This window comes from Bos indicus, chromosome 14 (genome assembly GCF_029378745.1).
Source record: "Bos indicus isolate NIAB-ARS_2022 breed Sahiwal x Tharparkar chromosome 14, NIAB-ARS_B.indTharparkar_mat_pri_1.0, whole genome shotgun sequence".
Classification (NCBI taxonomy): domain Eukaryota; kingdom Metazoa; phylum Chordata; class Mammalia; order Artiodactyla; family Bovidae; genus Bos; species Bos indicus.
This window is the reverse complement of record NC_091773.1, coordinates 77276949-77295461: the sequence shown is the minus strand read 5'-3', so window position 1 is coordinate 77295461 and position 18513 is coordinate 77276949. Positions and strand designations below refer to the sequence as shown.

General features: G+C 43.6%; 1 protein-coding gene across 1 annotated transcript; it reads left to right on the top strand.

The window, feature by feature from the left end:
• The first annotated feature begins 367 nt into the window (after positions 1 to 367).
• CA2 (carbonic anhydrase 2) lies at positions 368 to 18120 on the top strand. Its single transcript, XM_070802956.1, has 7 exons — positions 368 to 554; positions 1761 to 1958; positions 11442 to 11560; positions 11990 to 12082; positions 13709 to 13771; positions 15882 to 16037; positions 17351 to 18120. The coding sequence occupies exons 1-7, from the start codon at positions 521 to 523 to the stop codon at positions 17468 to 17470; spliced, it is 783 nt and encodes a 260-aa protein (XP_070659057.1). The 5' UTR covers positions 368 to 520; the 3' UTR covers positions 17471 to 18120.
• The last annotated feature ends 393 nt before the right edge of the window (positions 18121 to 18513 follow it).

Below are 18513 nucleotides of genomic sequence, written 5' to 3'. Positions count from 1 at the left end.
CGAGCGGCGAGCCCCCCGGGGCTGGGGGCCGCGGCGCGGGCGGGGCCGATGGGGCGGGGCGGCAGGGCGCGGGGGCCGGGGGTGCGCTCACAAAGGGGGCGCGGGCGGAGAGGAGCCGGGGCCCGAGCGGTCCGCGCCCCGCGGGGGGACGGGGCGCGCGCAGACGCTCCGCAGCCCAGTCCGCGCGGGGAGCGCGGAGCCTCGCGGCCGCCCCGCGCCCGCGCCCGCGCCGAGGGAAGCCGGGCGGCCCGAGCGGAGCCCCGGAACCTGGCGTAGCGCCCCGCCGGCAGGGCGCTCTCCCCGCCCCCCGGAGCCAAGCCCGCCCGGCCCGCCCCGAGCGCGCGGAGCGCACCTCCGCCCGCGCCCTCCTCCCCGCTCCGCCCGGGGCCGCCCGGGGCCCCCACCCCGGGGCCGCCCCCACGCGCGAAGGTGGCGGGCGCCTATAAGAGCCGGCGACGGCGCGGCCCGCCGACACACGGCGCGGGCACCTGAGCAGCAGCCCCCGGACCCCGGCGCGACCATGTCCCATCACTGGGGATACGGCAAGCACAACGGTGAGTGCAGAACCCCCCGACGCGCCCCTCGGCGCGGGGCCCCCCGGGCGCGCCCCCCCGGCGCGGGGCCCCAGGCCGCTGTGGAGGAAGCCCTGCGCCCCGCACCGGGCCGGGAAGGGGGACGCGCATCGCCGCGGGACCCGCGCGCGGCCCCTCTCGGGTCAATCACCACCCTGTCCCGACCCAAGAGGACGCTAGGAAGGGGTGCAGCGAAACACTTTGGTCGTTGATCGCAGAGAAATTAGGAGACTCCCCCCTCCCACCGTCTTCATCTCCTCTCCCCCCCTAACCCCCTGCCGCCCGCTTCATCCTTAGCACCACCTGTGGCTAAGATTCTCAGCATGAACTGTTCCCGGGGCGTTTTCCTGGGCTGGTGGTTTGAGTCCTTTGCGCCGACTTCTGAGTTTTCCTGATTTCTTGACTTCTGAGGTCAGGAGGTCCCCAGGAACCCGGTTTTTTCGGGGCCACAGGTCTGGGTTCCCCCAGGCCAGCGGACGTAGGAGCACATGTGTCTGGCGCATCTCTGAGCGTCTTGCGGGGTCTGGGGCTCGTCAGGTGATGGAGATCCCGACCCTTCAAGGCGAGGGGGCTGGCGGGGCGGTGACTCAGTCCTTGCCTCTGGCAGAACCGAGGAAGGAATATCCCTCTGCGGGAGTGTCTTTAGGAAGCTTGCTCATTCAAATCCTAATCACAAACCCAGGGTCAGGTGCTCAGTTTCAGTAAAAGAAACATAAAAATAGCTAACATGTATGTGACGCTCACTGCTTGTTCTAAAAGCATTACATGGATTGATGTTCTCATGCCAACCTCTAAGCCAGATGCTACTGTACCCCATAATACAGAGGGAAAAACTAAGGTACAGATCAAATGTTTTCCCAAAGGTTGCATTTCAGTCGTGTCCTACTTTTTGCGACCCCATAGACTGTAGCCCGTGAGGCTCCTCTGTCCATGGGATTCTCCAGGCAGGAATACTGGAGTGGGTTGCCGAGCCCTTTTCCAGGGGATCTTCCTGACCCAGGGATCGAACTCAAGTCTCCTGCATTGGCAGGCGGGTTCTTTACCACTAGCGCCACCTTGTATTCAGCTGTGAAGTGGTATCGCCAGAATTGGAGCCAAGCAGGTCCAAGAATCATTGCCCTATCGCCGGAGTTGGGGTGTGCCCTTCCCCACATTGTGGGGGGTTCACACATCTCTGCTCAATCCCAGGCCCCGAACACTGGCATAAGGACTTTCCCATTGCCAACGGAGAGCGCCAGTCACCCGTTGACATCGACACCAAGGCCGTCGTTCAGGATCCTGCTTTGAAGCCTCTGGCCCTTGTCTATGGGGAAGCAACTTCGCGGAGAATGGTCAACAATGGTCACTCTTTTAACGTGGAGTATGACGACTCCCAGGACAAAGCAGGTCAGTGTTTATAAAATAACTTGTGTGTCAGTAGCAGCTCTTTTCCCAGCTTAACAGGCGCAGGACCCCCCCTTAATACTACACTCTGATCATCTTCGTTGGATTTCAGCCTCTGGGAAGCAGGCTAATTTCTTTGCAGTGGCAGGGGCTGTTTCTCCCTGTCGGATTCCCCGTTTCTAGGTAGGGCATTGAATAACTGTGCTGTGCCTGAGAAAAGTCAAAAAAAGGCAGGGCCCCTTGGCGATAGAGATCAGCAATGAGGAGACTTGCAAAAACTGAACTTTTTAGGATTGGTCTTCAAGGTAGCATGCAGAAGAGCGATGAAAACCTGCTACTTTAAAATCTTGAAATTCTCAGAAACACTGTGTTTGTGAATATTTTCTCAGCCTTGGGCCAGTGTGATAAAGGTGGCTGTGTATCTCGGTATCCACCCAGAAGTTCATTCCATAAATGAAGATGTTTTAGAGTTGGTGGACATACCTGGTCCCTGGCTGACAAAACCAATTAGCATAATGTATTTGTAGTCGTGCTGTTTACAGAACACTCTTGACTGCTGCTTCTTTTTATTGTTTTTTTCTTGCTTAGAAGTCGGAGAACAATCCCCTTCAGACACAGTAGCAGCCTTCTACGCCCACTGGTTGATTTCTTGGCCAGTGCCCTGTTTTCCCGAGTGCTTTCCTCTGAAGGGCCCTGAGAAAACGGTGCTACAAACACGTTATGTGTGGTGGTGTGGGCCTGGGGGGGTGTGGAGCCTTGCGCAGAAGGAGAAAAGACGGATCCAGCGTTCAGTAACACTGTCAAAATGTTCGCCTAATGACCTGCAGTACTAGTATATGAATGTAATTAGAATCATTAGAGTCGAGGTGCCTTGCCTTTTTTGGTAGCTATCCGATGTATTCAGTACAGTTTTGAAAAAATTCTTCTTCTTCCTCCTCTCTGTAAAATTGGAGTATCTATTACAGCGGAAGGATTAAATGGGACAGATATATAAAGCCCAGTGCTTGGCACCTAAGATTCCTCGGTAAATGGCCATTGCTCTTGTCAGCTCTTCACACCACTTGGCTGCCTTTGTTAGGTAAGAGCTGTAGCTATTGCACCTCTGATGTAAACTTTTTTTTTTTTTTTTCACGGTAGCAAATGAATAGAATTTATTAAAGAGAAAAAAGTAAAGTTTTTAAATTGCTGTAAAATTACTTCTTACCACTTGATGATATTTTGAAGTCTTATAACACTTCTGTATTTTTCCAAACATGCCAGTTATTATGTTAAACTATGGACTGATTTTACATATGACATTATTACATAGTAATATGTTTTACCATGAGTATGCCCAGTTCTGATGGATTTCTACATGAGCAATAACTGATGAGAGCTAGCTACCTTTTTCTAACTGTTTCTCCCGGTGAATAACACACACACTACTAAAGCAACTGGCTGTGTTTGATTGTGAAACAGATGAAAACCAAGTGGTTCAGATAGAGGCTCAAGTCCATGTCTTTAGAGACAGATGTATTATTCACTTGCTGCTGCTGCTGCTGCTAAGTCGCTTCAGTCGTGTCCGACTCTGCGACCCCATAGACGGCAGCCCATCAGGCTCCCCCATCCCTGGGATTCTCCAGGCAAGAACACTGCAATGGGTTGCCATTTCCTTCTCCAATGCATGAAAGTGAAAAGTAAAAGTGAAGTCGCTCAGTCGTGTCCGACTCTTAGCGACCCCATTATTCACTTAGTTTTTATAAAAGAAAAGAAAAATCTCACTAGCGCCACCTTTATGTAAGACAAGCCAGGCACCCGGAGGTCAGGATGGAGCCATGGTCCCTTGCTCGCCTTCCCTGAGCCCGTGCTGGGGATGCGTCAAGTAGGAAGACAAGAGCAATAGATGCTGACAGTCACTTTGGTGGGTGCAACAAGAAGGTATTCCAAGGAAACATGGAAAGCAGGTTTGGAGTTGGCCCGAGCAAGTCAGAAAAGACTTTTCAGGGTGAATAAGGTTTGAGCTTAAAGGATGAGGCTTGAGGGATTTCAGCCTTTTGGAGGAGACTCCCAGCAAAAATGAAGCAGGAAACAAGGAGGACTTGAGAGAGCCAGGCGGGAGGTACAGTAAAAACAAGAGGAATGAATGCTCGAGAGGCTTGTTCTCCTTTACAGGTGAAAGACTCCTTTGTAATTTTGCCTGGTACCTCGTCAGCATTTGCAGGTGTTTTGATTAAACAAGGAAGCATTTTCCTCTAGAATATGAATATATTAAATGTTGATGTTAAGGGAAAACACATCTACAGGATAGAGAAAATAAAACCAAAGATAGCATGCAGAGAAACACCCTTTGGACTTTTTTAAGATCCTAGACTCTCAAGTTGGAACACAGAGGAGATACTCTAGTCAAACCCACTTAAAATAAACATGAAGAAACAGAATGCTCAAGAGTTTAGGTTAATTGCTAGTCGTCTCCTTCCTAGTTTGTTGGAATGAGACTACATGGCAACCGCTTAAAAATGGAAATTGAATAAGAATCTTTAAATGACAGTCATAGTTAACATTTAGTGTGTTCATACCCATGCCATACTTTTAAAAACTGATATACTTTTCTGTTCTAAGTCTAAAAATAATTTTTCATTTTGGTCATTCAGTTTTTTAAAATCTGTAGTTTATCATCTCTTTCTATTAGGAATTATTTTCATTGTGTTAATATTTTAAGATATCCTTTATTTTCTATATTTAAATGCTTCAGTTCATTTACTCCCCTCCCCCGCAACCCAGTGAGATATCAGTCTTCAAGAACTTTTCATAGGCTCAGATTTTCGGATATATCCTAAATGTTCTTATACCCAAACTTAAATTCTTGGGGATAATGAACTGAATTGGTAGAATTTATTGTTATGTTTAAGCTTGCGAGAATTCTTTTTAAATATGGAGTTAATAGGCTTTAACTAGGAACTTGGGTTCAAGCTCTCCTCAATCTTCTGCCATTAAAAAGAAACCACCTGAAATTAATGAAAAAATGTTAATCCTGTTAGGTTTTTTAAATTATTAAAAAATAACTCTCCCCGTTTGAGATCTTTTATTACATTCTTTATCTGGGAAGAAAAGAATAGTAGTCAAATTATTAACTCCTGCTAACTTATTAACTTTTACTAATGAGTTTAAAACTCTCCTACTGTATTGCAAAGTTAGAGGCAAATATTGAAAACCAGAGCTCGAATTATTGGGCCAACCCATGGACAGTCATTGTGAGCTTCTGTAAGATAGACTAAAGCATTCTAGACCCCGTATTTAATTGTGTTCATGTCAAAGGGTTACTTTAAAAAAAAAAAAAAGCTGTCAAATAATGGCCATAAACCTGAAACTAAAAACTGCTGTTCCCTTCTGTCTTCATTGTGGTTATGTTAGTGAAAGTAACAGCTAAACATCTCACTACTGAAAAAGAAATGGAATATGGGCATGTTTCCCTCAGATTTGTCTCTACTGACACTTGCTTTTTTAACCTTAGCAGGTAGCCCTAGAATGGCTGACCACTGCCAAAACCCCAAAATAGATTTTCAGATTCTTCATAGAAATGATTATTCACCTGCTAGAATGTGTTTTTTAATAGACTATTTACTTCATTAATAGGAATCCCTTAAATTTTAAACTAAGGATTATTAGGAATAGTTTATTTATATTTTGAATTTAAGAGAGATTATTGACATTCAATAAGGTCTGTAGTTTATCTGGATGTATCTTATATTATATGTATGCATGTTAGTAGCTCAGTCATGCCTGACTCTTTGTGACACCATGGACTGTAGCCCTCCAGGCTCCCCTCTGCATGGGATTCTCCAGGGAAGAATACTGGAATGGGTTGCCATTTCCTTCTCCAGAGGATCTTCCCAACCCAGGAATTGAACCTGGGTCTCTCGCATTGCAGGCAGATTCTTTACCAGCTGAGCCACCAGGGAAGCCCTCACATCTTATATTAAGTAATATTAAAGTGATTAAGAAGGAAAAAATGTTAATGTTACATTTATAGCTTTTAATTTGTATTAGTAGCTAATTTATTTCAATATTACTAAAATGAATCTTTCACAAGTAACATAATTTACATAAGTAACATATATAAGAGGACAGATGATAATATTACATTTAGTGCTTCTGTTGTGTTTTATATAGAGTACGTATAACTGATGGAAGATCATGGAAGTTAAAATCTTCTCAGGCTCTTGATTTTGCAGTTTGGATTTAAATGAAGTTTGGAGGCGTCTTGAACAGGACATTGGGTCTTAGAGTAGAAAACCCCATTCATGTATCTCCATTGCTTGTGGAACACATTTCTGTGGTACAACGGATGATGGATTCTACACACAAAAATCACTGGATTTTTCCATAGGGGAAAAAACGCAGTCAGCAATTTCTGCTATTCTTTAAAACTATTTTTTCATTAGAAAAAGGAGTTTTTAAAGTGGAGTAGTTTAGAAAATGGCATGGAGCAATCAAATTAAGTAAAAGAGTAAGTAGACCCAGGATACTGTGCGAGTTCCTCGTCTTGAATCTCGTCTTTCCTATTTCTCAAGTGAAAAGATGCACGCTGCCTTTATGAGTGTGTGTGTCGCTCAGTCGTGTCTGATTCTTTGCAACCCCATAGACCGTATGGAGTTGGAAATGACATTCCTTCCCCTGGAGAAGGAGATGACAAGCCACTCCAGCATTCTTACCTGGCGAATCTCATGGACAGAGGAGCCTGGCGGGCTACAGTTGACTGAGTGACTAACACGCTAACACCTTTCCTCATTACAGTAGGGGCTTCCCAGGCGGTGCTAGTGGTAAAGAATCCACCTGCCAAGGCAGGAGACCCGAGAGACTCTGGTTTGATCCCTGGATTGGGAAGATCCCCTGGAGAAGGAAATGACAATCCATTCCAGTATTCTTGCCTGGAGAATCGCATCAACAGGGGAGCCTGGTGGGCTACAGTCCATGGGGTCGAAAAGAGTTGGACATGACTGAGCGACCGAGTATACACTGTTTACAGTGGACTTCTCAGCTACATAGTAACATAGTTTTATTTTAACAGAAGCTGAAACAGATATGTCTGGTAATAGTAGACTAGTCCTGAAAGTGTTTAATCATTGAACACTCAGGCATTTCTTTTTTTTTTTAGTATTAGAAAGCCTTATATAATAAAAGTTCATATTACTCTTGCCTAATTCTAAATCTTTATAAACATGTATTTTTTAAGGGTATATATAGTTATGAATTATATTTTCATCTTGGAAAAAGTCTATTTGGGGGGTATAAGGATAATTCTTTAATTCTTTCTTTATTATCAGATTTTAAAAAAGCACTTTTACAGTAAGTTTTTAAAAGTTTTAAGAGATGTGATTTTATCTGAATACATCCAAATTCATGTTTCTTAATAGATCAGTAATATAGCACCATTTTTTAAAATTTATTTATTTTTTCATTGAACTTTCTTTTTATTTTTTAATATAAATTGATTTATTTTAATTGGATGCTAATTACTTTACAATATTGTATTGGTTTTGCCATCCATCGACATGAATCCACCACGGGTGTACATGTGTTCCCCATCCTCAACCCCCCTCCCACCTCCCTCCCCATACCATCCCTCTGGGTCATCCCAGTGCACCAGCCCCAAGCATCCTGTATCATGCATTTAACCTGGACTGGCAATCCATTTCACATATGATAATATACATATTTCAATGCCATTCTTCCAAATCGTCCCACCCTCGCCCTCTCCCACAGAGTCCAAAAGACGGTTCTATACATCTGTGTCTCTTTTGCTGTCTCGTATACAGGGTTATTGTTACCATCTTTCTAAATTCCATATATATGCGTTAGTATACTGTATTGGTGTTTTTCTTTCTGGCTTACTTCACTCTGTATAATAGGCTCCAGTTTCATCCACCTCATTAGAACTGATTCAAATGTATTCTTTTTAATGTCTGAGTAATACTCCATTGTGTATATGTACCACAGCTTTCTTATCCATTCGTCTGTTGATGGACATCTAGGTTGCTTCCATGTCCTGGCTATTATAAACAGTGCTGCGATGAACATTGGGGTACACCTATCTCTTTCAGTTCTGGTTTCCTCGGTGTGTTTGCCCAGCAGTGGGATTGCTGGGTCGTATGGCATTTCTATTTCCAGTTTTTTAAGGAATCTCCACACTGTTCTCCATAGTGGCTGTACTAGTTTGCATTCCCACCAACAGTGTAAGAGGGTTCCCTTTTCTCCACACCCTCTCCAGCATTTATTGCTTGTAGACTTTTTGATAGCAGCCATTCTGACTGGCATGAGATGGTACCTCATTATGGTTTTGATTTGCATTTCTCTGATAATGAGTGATGTTGAGCATCTTTTCATGTGTTTGTTATCCATCTGTATGTCTTCTTTGGAGGAATGTCTGTTTAGTTCTTTGGCCCATTTTTTGACTAGGTCATTTGTTTTTCTGGACTTGAGCTATAGGAGTTGCTTGTATATTTTTGCAATTAATTGTTTGTCAGTTGCTTCATTTGCTATTATTTTCTCCCATTCTGAAGGCTGTCTTTTCACCTTGCTTATAGTTTCCTTTGTTGTGCAAAAGCTTTTACTTTAAATTAGGTCCCATTTGTTTATTTTTGCTTTTATTTTCAATATTCTGGGAGATGGGTTATAGAGGATCCTGCTGTGATTTATGAGTGTTTTGCCTATGTTCTTCTCTAGGAGTTTTATAGTTTCTGGTCTTACGTTTAGATCTTTAATCCATTTTGAGTTTATTTTTGTGTATGGTTATAACACCATTTTAATGTTCTCTCTTTTTTTTAAACAAATTCTTTTCTTCTCCTGGCCTATTGTAAGGCAGAGCTGTCAGCCAGAGGTTGTATCAGGAGCCACAGAAGGGCCCAGCCGCCTAGATATCTTCCAGCAGCTTTATCTTTTCTTTGACGAGATGAACGTGTGCTGCTACCAGTTAAGCGTATTAGGTGAAGTTGTCCAAACAAACTTTATCATGAAGACCTTGTCCCTTGGTTTTCAGCCAAAGCTGAAGTTATCTTGGACTCATTACTCTGCAGAATTATAAGCCCCAACTAATAAAATTCACTTACGGCAAAAGGGGTTCTATTTCCAGTTCTAGAGAAATAAAACTGAAGCAGTAGAACTACCCTAATTTTAAAAGCTTTTAAGTATGTCGGTTTGTTGCAGTTCAGTCACTAAATCGTGTCCGACTGTTTGTGACCGCACGGACTGCAGCACGCCAGGCTTCCTTGTCCTTTACCAGCTCCCAGAGTTTGCTCAAATTCATGTCCATTGAGTCAGTGATAATATCTAGCCATCTTATCCTCTGCTGCACTCTACTTTTGCCCTCAATCTTTCCCAGCATCAGGGTCTTTTCCAATGAGTCGGCTCTTCGCATCAGGTGGCCAAAGTATTGGAGTTTCAGCTTCAGCATCAGTCCTTCCAATGAATATTCAGGGTTGATTTCCTTTAGGACTGAGTGATTTTATCTTGCAATCCAAGGGACTCTCAAGAGTCTTCTCCAACACCACATTCAAAAGCATCAATTTTTCAGCACTCAGCCTTCTTTATGGTCCACCTCTCACATCCATACATGACTACTGGAAAAAACCATAACTTTGACTGTACAGACCTTTGTCAGCAAAGTGATGTCTCTACTTTTTAACATACTGTCTCAGTTTGTCATAGCTTATAAATATGTCATAGATATATCAGTTAAATCCCATTAATACATATAAATTAAGTAAAAGCTTTTTGGAGGGCATGGGGAAAACAGTGGTTTATTACTATTTTAATCCTCCCTTAAGACACAGCTCCTTAATTATCTACAGATAGACTGCTGTCTAAGAGTGTGATCTCTAGTATGAATTTAAGTGTAACAAGGTTACACTAATACCAGAATCATGGGATAGTTATTAAAGTTAGAATTTTAAGAAAGCACTATGCACTGTATCTCACAGATGATCAGCCTGTGATGATCAATCAATTCTTAGTGAATAAATAATTGAAGGTATCCATTTTACAGATGAGCCAATTTAGTCAGAGTCTAAATAGAACATTTTAAGTATAAAGCTAAATAGTAGAAGTGACAATCCAAACTGGCTCCCTGGTGGGTCAGACGGTGAGGACTCTGCCTGCAACGCAGGAGACCTGGGCTCGATGCCTGTGTTGGGAAGATCCCCTGGAGGAGGCATGGCAACCCACTCCAGTATTCTTGCCTGGAGAGTCACATGGACAGAGGAGCCTGAAGGGTTATGGTTCATGGAGTCACTAAGAATCGGACATGACTGAGGAGCAAGCACACAATCCAAATTCTAAAGAACTGGGGAAACTTGTAGAGAAGAATTGATTTTAAGATCAAGGGAATGCTTCAGTTCAGATTAGTCGCTCAGTTGTGTCCGACTCTTTGCGACCCTATGAACCGCAGCACACCAGGCCTCCCTGTCCATCACCAACTCCCGGAGTTCACTCAAACTCACGTCCATCGAGTCAGTGATGCCATCCAGCCATCTCATCCTCTGTCGTCCCCTTCTCCTCCTGCCCCCAATCCCTCCCAGCATCAGAGTCTTTTCCAATGAGTCAACTCTTTGCATGAGGTGGCCAAAGTACTGGAGTTTCAGCTTTAGCATCAGTCCTTCCAAAGAAATCCCAGGGCTGATCTCCTTCAGAATGGACTGGCTGGATCTCCTTGCAGTCCAAGGGACTCTCAAGAGTCTTCTCCAACACCACAGTTCAAAAGCATCAATTCTTTGGCACTCAGCTTTCTTTATAGTCCAACTCTCACATCCATACATGACCACAGGAAAAACCATAGCCTTGACTAAACGGACCTTTGTTGGCATGCTTATTGTTTCACAAATTCTAGTGAGAAGTGGTATCAGAGGTCGGCGAAGGGGGCTGAAGGTTGCTCTCTGGGCCGAGTCAGAGCAGAGGTTCCTGAGTTTGCAGGTGTGTGATGGCCCAGCATTGGAGGGCTGCTGCCAGCGCCTCCTCACTGATTCACAGAAGAATTCACAGTGCCCTGGAAATCTCCTCTCTCTGAAACCTGAACCTCTGACTTCAAAACAAACCTGGAAGGAAAGTGTCCTGTGCTCAGAAAACAGATGGGAAAAGCATCCATCCTTTCAGTTAGTACAAGTAAAAGAAAAAAAAAAATAACAGCAGTTGAAATGATTCCATTCAGCTCTGCAAACTAAGCCCAAGTCTAGATTTAATTTTCACAGAGTGAAGATGCTGCTTCAGGCATAGATTTAGTACTATAAAAGGAGATTGAAGATTGTGACATTCAGTGGTGTGTGTGCCCCACGTGTGTACGGATAAGTTTGTGGGTGTGTAAGTGTGTGTGAGCCACCAGGCTCCTCTGTCCATGGGATTCTCCGGGCAAAAATACCGCGTCTCTTATGTCTCCTGCATTGGCAGTTGGGTTCTTTCCCACTAGCGCCACCTGGCAAGCCCACATATATATTATATATATATATTTTTTCATTTTAGTGCTGAAAGATGGACCTCTTACTGGCACTTACAGATTGGTTCAGTTTCACTTTCACTGGGGCTCATCTGATGACCAAGGTTCTGAGCATACTGTGGATAGGAAGAAATATGCTGCCGAGGTAAGATACACTTTTTTTTTTTTTTTTCAAAAGCTTAATTTGTAAATTCAGCTCAAATCGTTTTCTTTACAAAGGCTCTTCATATTTGCTTCATATAACCTTTATTTGTGATGTTACGGTTAATGCCACAAAGCTTTCTGTAAGACCTCCTAAGAACACCGTTTGCGTGAAAATGAATTCAACTTGGAGGATCGTGTTTTAATGTAAAATCTAGAAATAAACGTTCCTCAAAGGTATGCAACGCTTTGTCTTAGAGTTGTTGAAGGAATCGCTTGCTTTTATGCCAAGTCGTGGACAAGTAGAATTAAAATACAAGTTTCGATGTATAATTATGCACATTTTCGCTTTCTTTCGTGAGCTCTAGCTATGGAGATAACTGTGTAGGCTTTTACCAGGGTTAATCGTTTGCTGTCTGTGCTTCTGCTTCAGCTACACCTGGTTCACTGGAACACCAAGTACGGGGACTTTGGAACAGCAGCACAGCAGCCTGATGGACTGGCTGTTGTGGGTGTTTTTTTGAAGGTTAGTTGATGGCCCAATTCTCCCCCCCCCCACCCCGCCTGTTTCCAAAAAAGATGAACTGGACAGAACATTCATGACAAATAGGACATTCTACAAAAAGCCTAGGAAATGCTTTTGGCTCTGAAGTATTTAGGGGCTTATTTTCCTGCATATCTGCTAACCGCAGTGGAGATAGAGACAAAAAGACAATTCCAGAGGTATTTCTTAGGTACTGTTTGGATGTAAATGTGAAGGATGTTTACACATGAAATATGAAATGAGAAAAAGCAGTGCTTGGGATAAATACTAGTACTTTTTTTTTTCTCATTCAGCCTTAAGCTGGGTAGTACTATTCCATGATAGAGAATGATAAATTAAGACCAGGTTTTGGAGGAGTGAAGGATAGTGACTCCATGTTGCAGAATCCAGGCAGCAGGACTTTGACGTACCGACTGAGCTGCCCCCTGGGTAGTTATAAACCCAGTGGAGGAAGGTCCGGGCTGCAGATTCGTGGTTCTAGAAATCCTGTGTCAATGTGACATTTGCACACACAAGTGACAAGTGAAGTGAAAGTGGCTCAGTCGTGTCCGACTCTTTGTGACCCCGTGGACTACAGTCCATGGAATCTCCAGGCCAGAATACTGGAGTGGGTAGCCTTTCCCTTCTACAGGGGATCTTCCCAACCCAGGGATAGAACCCAGGTCCCCCGCTTTGCCAGCAGATTCTTTACCAGCTGAGCCACAAGGGAAGCCCAAGAATACTGGAGTGGGTAGCCTATCCCTTCTCCAGAGGATCTTCCCGACCCAGGAATTGCACCGGGGTCTCCTGCATTTCAGGTGGATTCTTTACCAATTGAGCTACTACGAGTGTCTATGAAATTATGCAAGGAAACCCTGACGAAGAGGGGGTAACACTGCTCATCAAGCAACTCTGAGAAACTGCAGACTGGGAGGAAAGACCCTGATTAAATGATCAATGGGGAATACAGGAGTCAAGGGAGATTTGGGAGGCTGGAGGGCAGAAGGACAGAGAAGGCATTGGCACCCCACTCCAGTACTCTTGCCTGGAAAATCCCATGGACTGAGGAGCCTGGTAGGCCGAAGTCCATGGGGTCGCAAAGAGTTGGACAAGACTCAGCGACTTCACTTTCACTTTTCACTTTCATGCATCGGAGAAGGAAATGGCAACCCACTCCAGTGTTCTTGCCTGGAGAATCCCAGGGACAGGGGAGCCTGGTGGGCTTCTGTCTATGGGGCTGCACAGAGTCGGACACGACTGAAGTGACTTAGCAGCAGCAGCAGCAGCAGGGCAGAAGGAAAGGTCGAAAGAGGGGGGATTTGGCAAAGGAGGGAAGACAATAGTGCAAAATTCTACATGAAGCTTAACGCAAGCATTTGAACAGTGTTGTTGACTTTGGCAGTTGGAGGTCACTGGTGACATCTGAGAGGGTAATTTCAGGTGAACCACAGGGCCAGAAGCAGGTTGTTAGTGAAAATAGGGAAATGAGACTAAGACTGATGGGTGGCATGTAGGTAGTGGTGGTTTTTGCTTCACCATTTGGAGAAATTATACCTTAGAGCTGCCCTAATCAAGAAAGGGTGTAGTGCGAACTGCATATGCTGCCTTGTCCTTTGTGTCTTTCTGTAGGTTGGTGATGCTAACCCAGCCCTCCAGAAAGTCCTTGACGCGCTGGATTCTATTAAAACAAAGGTACAGTTCAGTGTTTTTGACACCTGCATAGGGTACCTATTTTCTATACCCAACTCATTTTTTAAAATTCTTTTGCTCAAGCTGGGTAGTCTCGGTTTGATGAGTGGTGCTTAGATGAGCACCTAATAAAGGTAACATGTTGCTCATATGTTTATGTAACTTAATCTTTATCCCAAAGTTAATCCTAATGCTTGTATAATTTTCGGACTTGTATTTATTTAATCTTGCTTCATTTGAACATCCATATGCAAGAATCAGAGAAAACTGTGATTGCAAGGAGGCTGAACCACCTGATCCAGTTATTCACCCTTCATTAGGCAGATATTTCTTGAGTACTTACTATATGCTGGCCACTTTGTTAGTCTAGGAAATGCAATGGAGAACACGATGAGTAAGGTCCTGCTTTGAGGCCTCTTTGAATTCATGTTTAAATCTATGTGCTGAGGTCATGGGGCATCTGCTTATAAATATGGCTTTCAGCAGCAGCAACCTGGCTTTATCAAACTCATCCTCAAATGAAAGCAGCATCTATCTTCTGAAAGGCTTACCTGTTACCCTGAGCTTGACTCCCTTGATTCGTATAGAATAAACCTGATCCTACAACACTAATTCAGAAGGATATATGCACCCCCCGCCATGTTCACTGCAGCTTATTTACAACAGCCAAGACAGAAGGAGCCTGAGCATCCAATAACAGGCGCATGGGTAAAGAAGACGTGGTAGGTAGATAGAGATAGAGGGGGCTTCCCAGGTGGCTCAGCGGGTGAAGAACCTGCCTGCCAAAGCAGGAGACGTGGGTTTGATCCTTGGGTCGGGACGATCCCCTGGAGGAGGGCATGGCAACCCACTCCAGTATTCTCGCCTGGAGAACCAATCCCATGGACAGAGGAGCCTGGTGGGCTACAGTCCCTGGGCTTGCAAAAGAGTTGGATAGGACCGAAGTGACTAAGCTCAAGACACAGACAGACAGATAAAATGGACTCAGCTACAGGAGAATGAAATCATGCCATTTGTGAGAACATGGATGGACCTTGAGAGCATTAGGCTAAGTGAGATAAGTCGGATAAAGAAAAACAAATACCAGATGAATTAGTGGAATCAAACAAATAAGCAAAGAAAACAAATACAAAACCAGCTCACAAATACAGGGAATCGATGGTGGTTGCCAGAGTGGGAGTGGGGGGCCAAAAATGATTGAAAGGGGACAAAATGTACAAATTTTCAGTTATAAAATAAAGACGTTTTGGGATTGACTTACAAGTAAATCAAAATCAATGCTGTAGTGACTGTAGTTAATATCATTGTATTGCCACTTTGAAAGTTGCTAAGAGTAGGTTTAAAAGTTCTTATCCCAAGAAAAGAAAATTCTGTAACTGTTTTATGTTGAGAGATGTTCACTAGACCTATTATGATCATTCGATAATATATTCAAATATTAAGTCATTACATTGTATTCCTGAAACTATATGTCAACTACATCTCAAAAAAACCAACTAAACCTTCCTTCGCTTGAGCCCGTTTTCTCTCAGCCTCTCACCTACTCCCAAGCTCATTATCTCTGTCCCCTTTAATTAGTCTTACCTGACAACTGTCTCTCTGCAGTGACCTGTCACTCTTCGGACAACCCTTTGCTGTTGCTTCTGTTTCTCTAAAGTGCGGTGCCCAGAGCTAAATGCAGCTCTTCAGTTCTGGTCAAACCATCAGACGGTACAACAGGACAGTTACCTCCTCATCCAGGAGACTGTCTGCATGTTCTGTTCCTACATCCTAAAATCGCAGCGTTTCGGTGGCAGCAGTTTCACTTTAAATACCGGCTAAAATTAGTTAATGACTTAATGAAAAAGATAAGGGATTGTTTGAGAGGACAGATGAGCAAATGGACGGGTGAAATTGATAGGTTCTCTTGTTTATATCTGCTAATCTAAGTTTCCCTGTCGAATGTCTTCTGTTAATTTCTTTTATTCTGTTTTCTGGTGAATATGGAATGTATCTTTTAAAAAAAAAAAGGAAGGTGTTTGACTCTCCAAGTTGAATGTTTCTGTTGCCTCTTCTCCTGCGTCCCCGCCCCCTCCCCCCGACTCTGATCACGTGTCTTTGTCTTGTGTTCCAGGGTAAGAGCACCGACTTCCCCAACTTCGATCCGGGCAGCCTCCTTCCTAACGTCTTGGACTACTGGACCTACCCTGGCTCACTGACCACCCCTCCTCTCCTCGAAAGCGTGACCTGGATCGTGCTCAAAGAACCCATCTCTGTTAGCAGTCAGCAGGTCCGTTTGCTCAAGTCGGGGGAGCACTTAGTTCAGGCGAAAGGACTGGACCTTTGGAAGCAGACAGACCTGGGCTGTAATCCTCCTGCTGCTCCAGGCGCAGCAACAATGCTTAGCAGGTGTAGTTAGCACCCAACAAGAACTTGCTGTTGTGAACCATAACCTTAGGCAATTCTTTCTTTTTACTCTGAAGTCGGATAACATCGAAGATTACCTGAGAAAGGTGTCTGTCACCCAGTACATGCTTTTTGTGTGTGTGCATTAGGAGGAATCTGAAGCCTGGAACAAAGAGATTTTATATTCAAGGGTGCATAGCTATGGGTGATCATTTCCAGCCAATGGGTCACTCACCTAAGAGCTTACTGTGGTTTATTTACATCAGAATACATCCTGAATTCTAACAGTTGAGAGTCATCCCTTGGATAAAAAGCACCTATTAAAAGTCACTCCGAGTTGCTGTAGCAGCTTAGACCAGACACACATCTCCTACAGAGCACAGTTTGTGCTGTTCAGAGCGCTGCAGTGCAGTGGCTGTGTGTGTTAACAGTAGTTGACTTGCTCGGAAATTGACTTCCTTGGAGGTGACCAAGGGAATTTTGTTTGGCAAAGAGATCAGGATCTGATTCTCTGGCAGCTGCCCTACTTCCCAAACCACCACTCTTCGTTGAGATCAAGTCATGCTTAGTGAAAGGGAAGTGACACTTTCAGAAACAGCCTCAGAGAAGGAGGGAACTGGGGCAGGGCTGCCTGGGTCAGGGCACTCTGCTGGGAGCTCACACGAATTTAAAAGGAAATCAGAACTACCCAGTGATAAGCATTGGAAATCCCAGCATGGGCAGATTTAATCCTGTGCTTCTGTAAATGTAAGCAGAGATGTCAGCCATCATTCCACCCCGGAGTCACTTTATCTAATTGTACCCATGCTGTTTATCTTCCCTGGGGCAGAAAACAAAACCTTAATTTGGATCTAGAATTGTTATTATTACTTTACATCTCTGAAATATTTTATAGGTTTTTGATGTTTGATTATGTAATTAAAAGAGGAAAAAACAAGCTCATTGCAAATTTCCTTCAAATAACAGCAAAATGTTGTATTTATTCTGTGGAAATTAATTTGTTGTATAAACATATATAGATGTAATCTATATGTGATTATATATCTGTGGGTGCGAATCAAATTAAATTTTGAACATTGCCATCTGAGACTGTGAATACTGGGAAATATATTTCAAGATTTAACACAAGCACGATAGTTGAATGCTCTAGTGAAACTTGTATTTTTGATGTTTTTCATCTTTAATTTTGTCTTTTAGATGTTGAAATTCCGTACTCTTAACTTCAACGCGGAGGGCGAGCCTGAACTCCTGATGTTGGCCAACTGGCGTCCGGCTCAGCCGCTGAAAAACAGACAAGTCAGAGGTTTCCCCAAATAAGAAGGCCCCGGGGCAGTGTCCAGGGGACAGCCTTTGGGCCTCCCTTTAGCTTAGCACAAGTCCACTTGGTGAACTGGCCCCTCGCTGCTTTGCGTTTGGCCTTCTAGACCCTTCGTCTCTCACCTGACGTACTTACTACTAAAATGTGAAAACCTAGACCAATTGTCATGATTGACAGATTTGCTGTGACTGGTGCTTTGCTTATGATGGTAGCCTTTCTGTGACAGAGAATATAAGAACCTTGATTTTGCTCACAGAATGTGGGGTAATGAGCACTCACAATGGTTCAGTAAAATGCTATTTTTAAAATATAGGAAGGTAGGATGATTGAGTGCAAATCTATATACGAGGGTAGATTGAACTATGTGATATAAATCAGGTAAAATAGTCTCGATCCTATGTAATGTAAATCAGATAAATGTTTGTGATTCCAAGATGGTATAATAAAAACTTTAAATTCTTATATATTTGTAGCAATGGTATCTTAATTATGCTATGATTTAGTGACTTTTGAACTATAGCAATGTAAATGAATTATCTATAAAAATTGTTATAGTTGTAATACAGAGTATATTTCCATTCAAATAATATATCATAACTTAATAAATATTGTATTTTAGATACATTCTCTAATAAAATCTGGAATTCTATCTTGGATTATTTTATTTTATGCTGGGCAGTGGGTAATGGTGAAGGAGCAAATGTATACTTTTTTAATTCATATTAATTCACTGTAAATAATAAGCCATCATAATTGGCTTACTCATAATCAAGAGTCGCCACAGAAGGAAACACCCTGAAGGTTATCTGTATTTGCCATGCGCTCTTGTGAGTTTTCTGAGCACTGGCTCATGTGATCTCCATGAGGGTAGATCCTGAAAAAGGAGAGGAAGTGGTTACTAGAACAGCGGGAGGGGGAGGGGAGACTTCCCGAATCAACATGTGCTCCTGGGAAATGCAGCAAATAAAAATAAAAATCCATTTTATTCAAAAGAAGAATCCCAGTGGTCCCCAGAAGTGAGAGTCATCTGAATCTTCAGAAG

What these genes read in the sequence shown, in the direction of transcription:
- CA2 (XM_070802956.1), top strand. Translation starts at nt 521, where the DNA reads ATGTCCCATCACTGGGGATACGGCAAGCACAACG. An exon ending in GGGATACGGCAAGCACAACG is followed by an intron (nt 555 to 1,760) that starts GTGAGTGCAGAA and finishes GCTCAATCCCAG; the next exon opens with GCCCCGAACACTGGCATAAG. An exon ending in GGAAGAAATATGCTGCCGAG is followed by an intron (nt 11,561 to 11,989) that starts GTAAGATACACT and finishes CTTCTGCTTCAG; the next exon opens with CTACACCTGGTTCACTGGAA.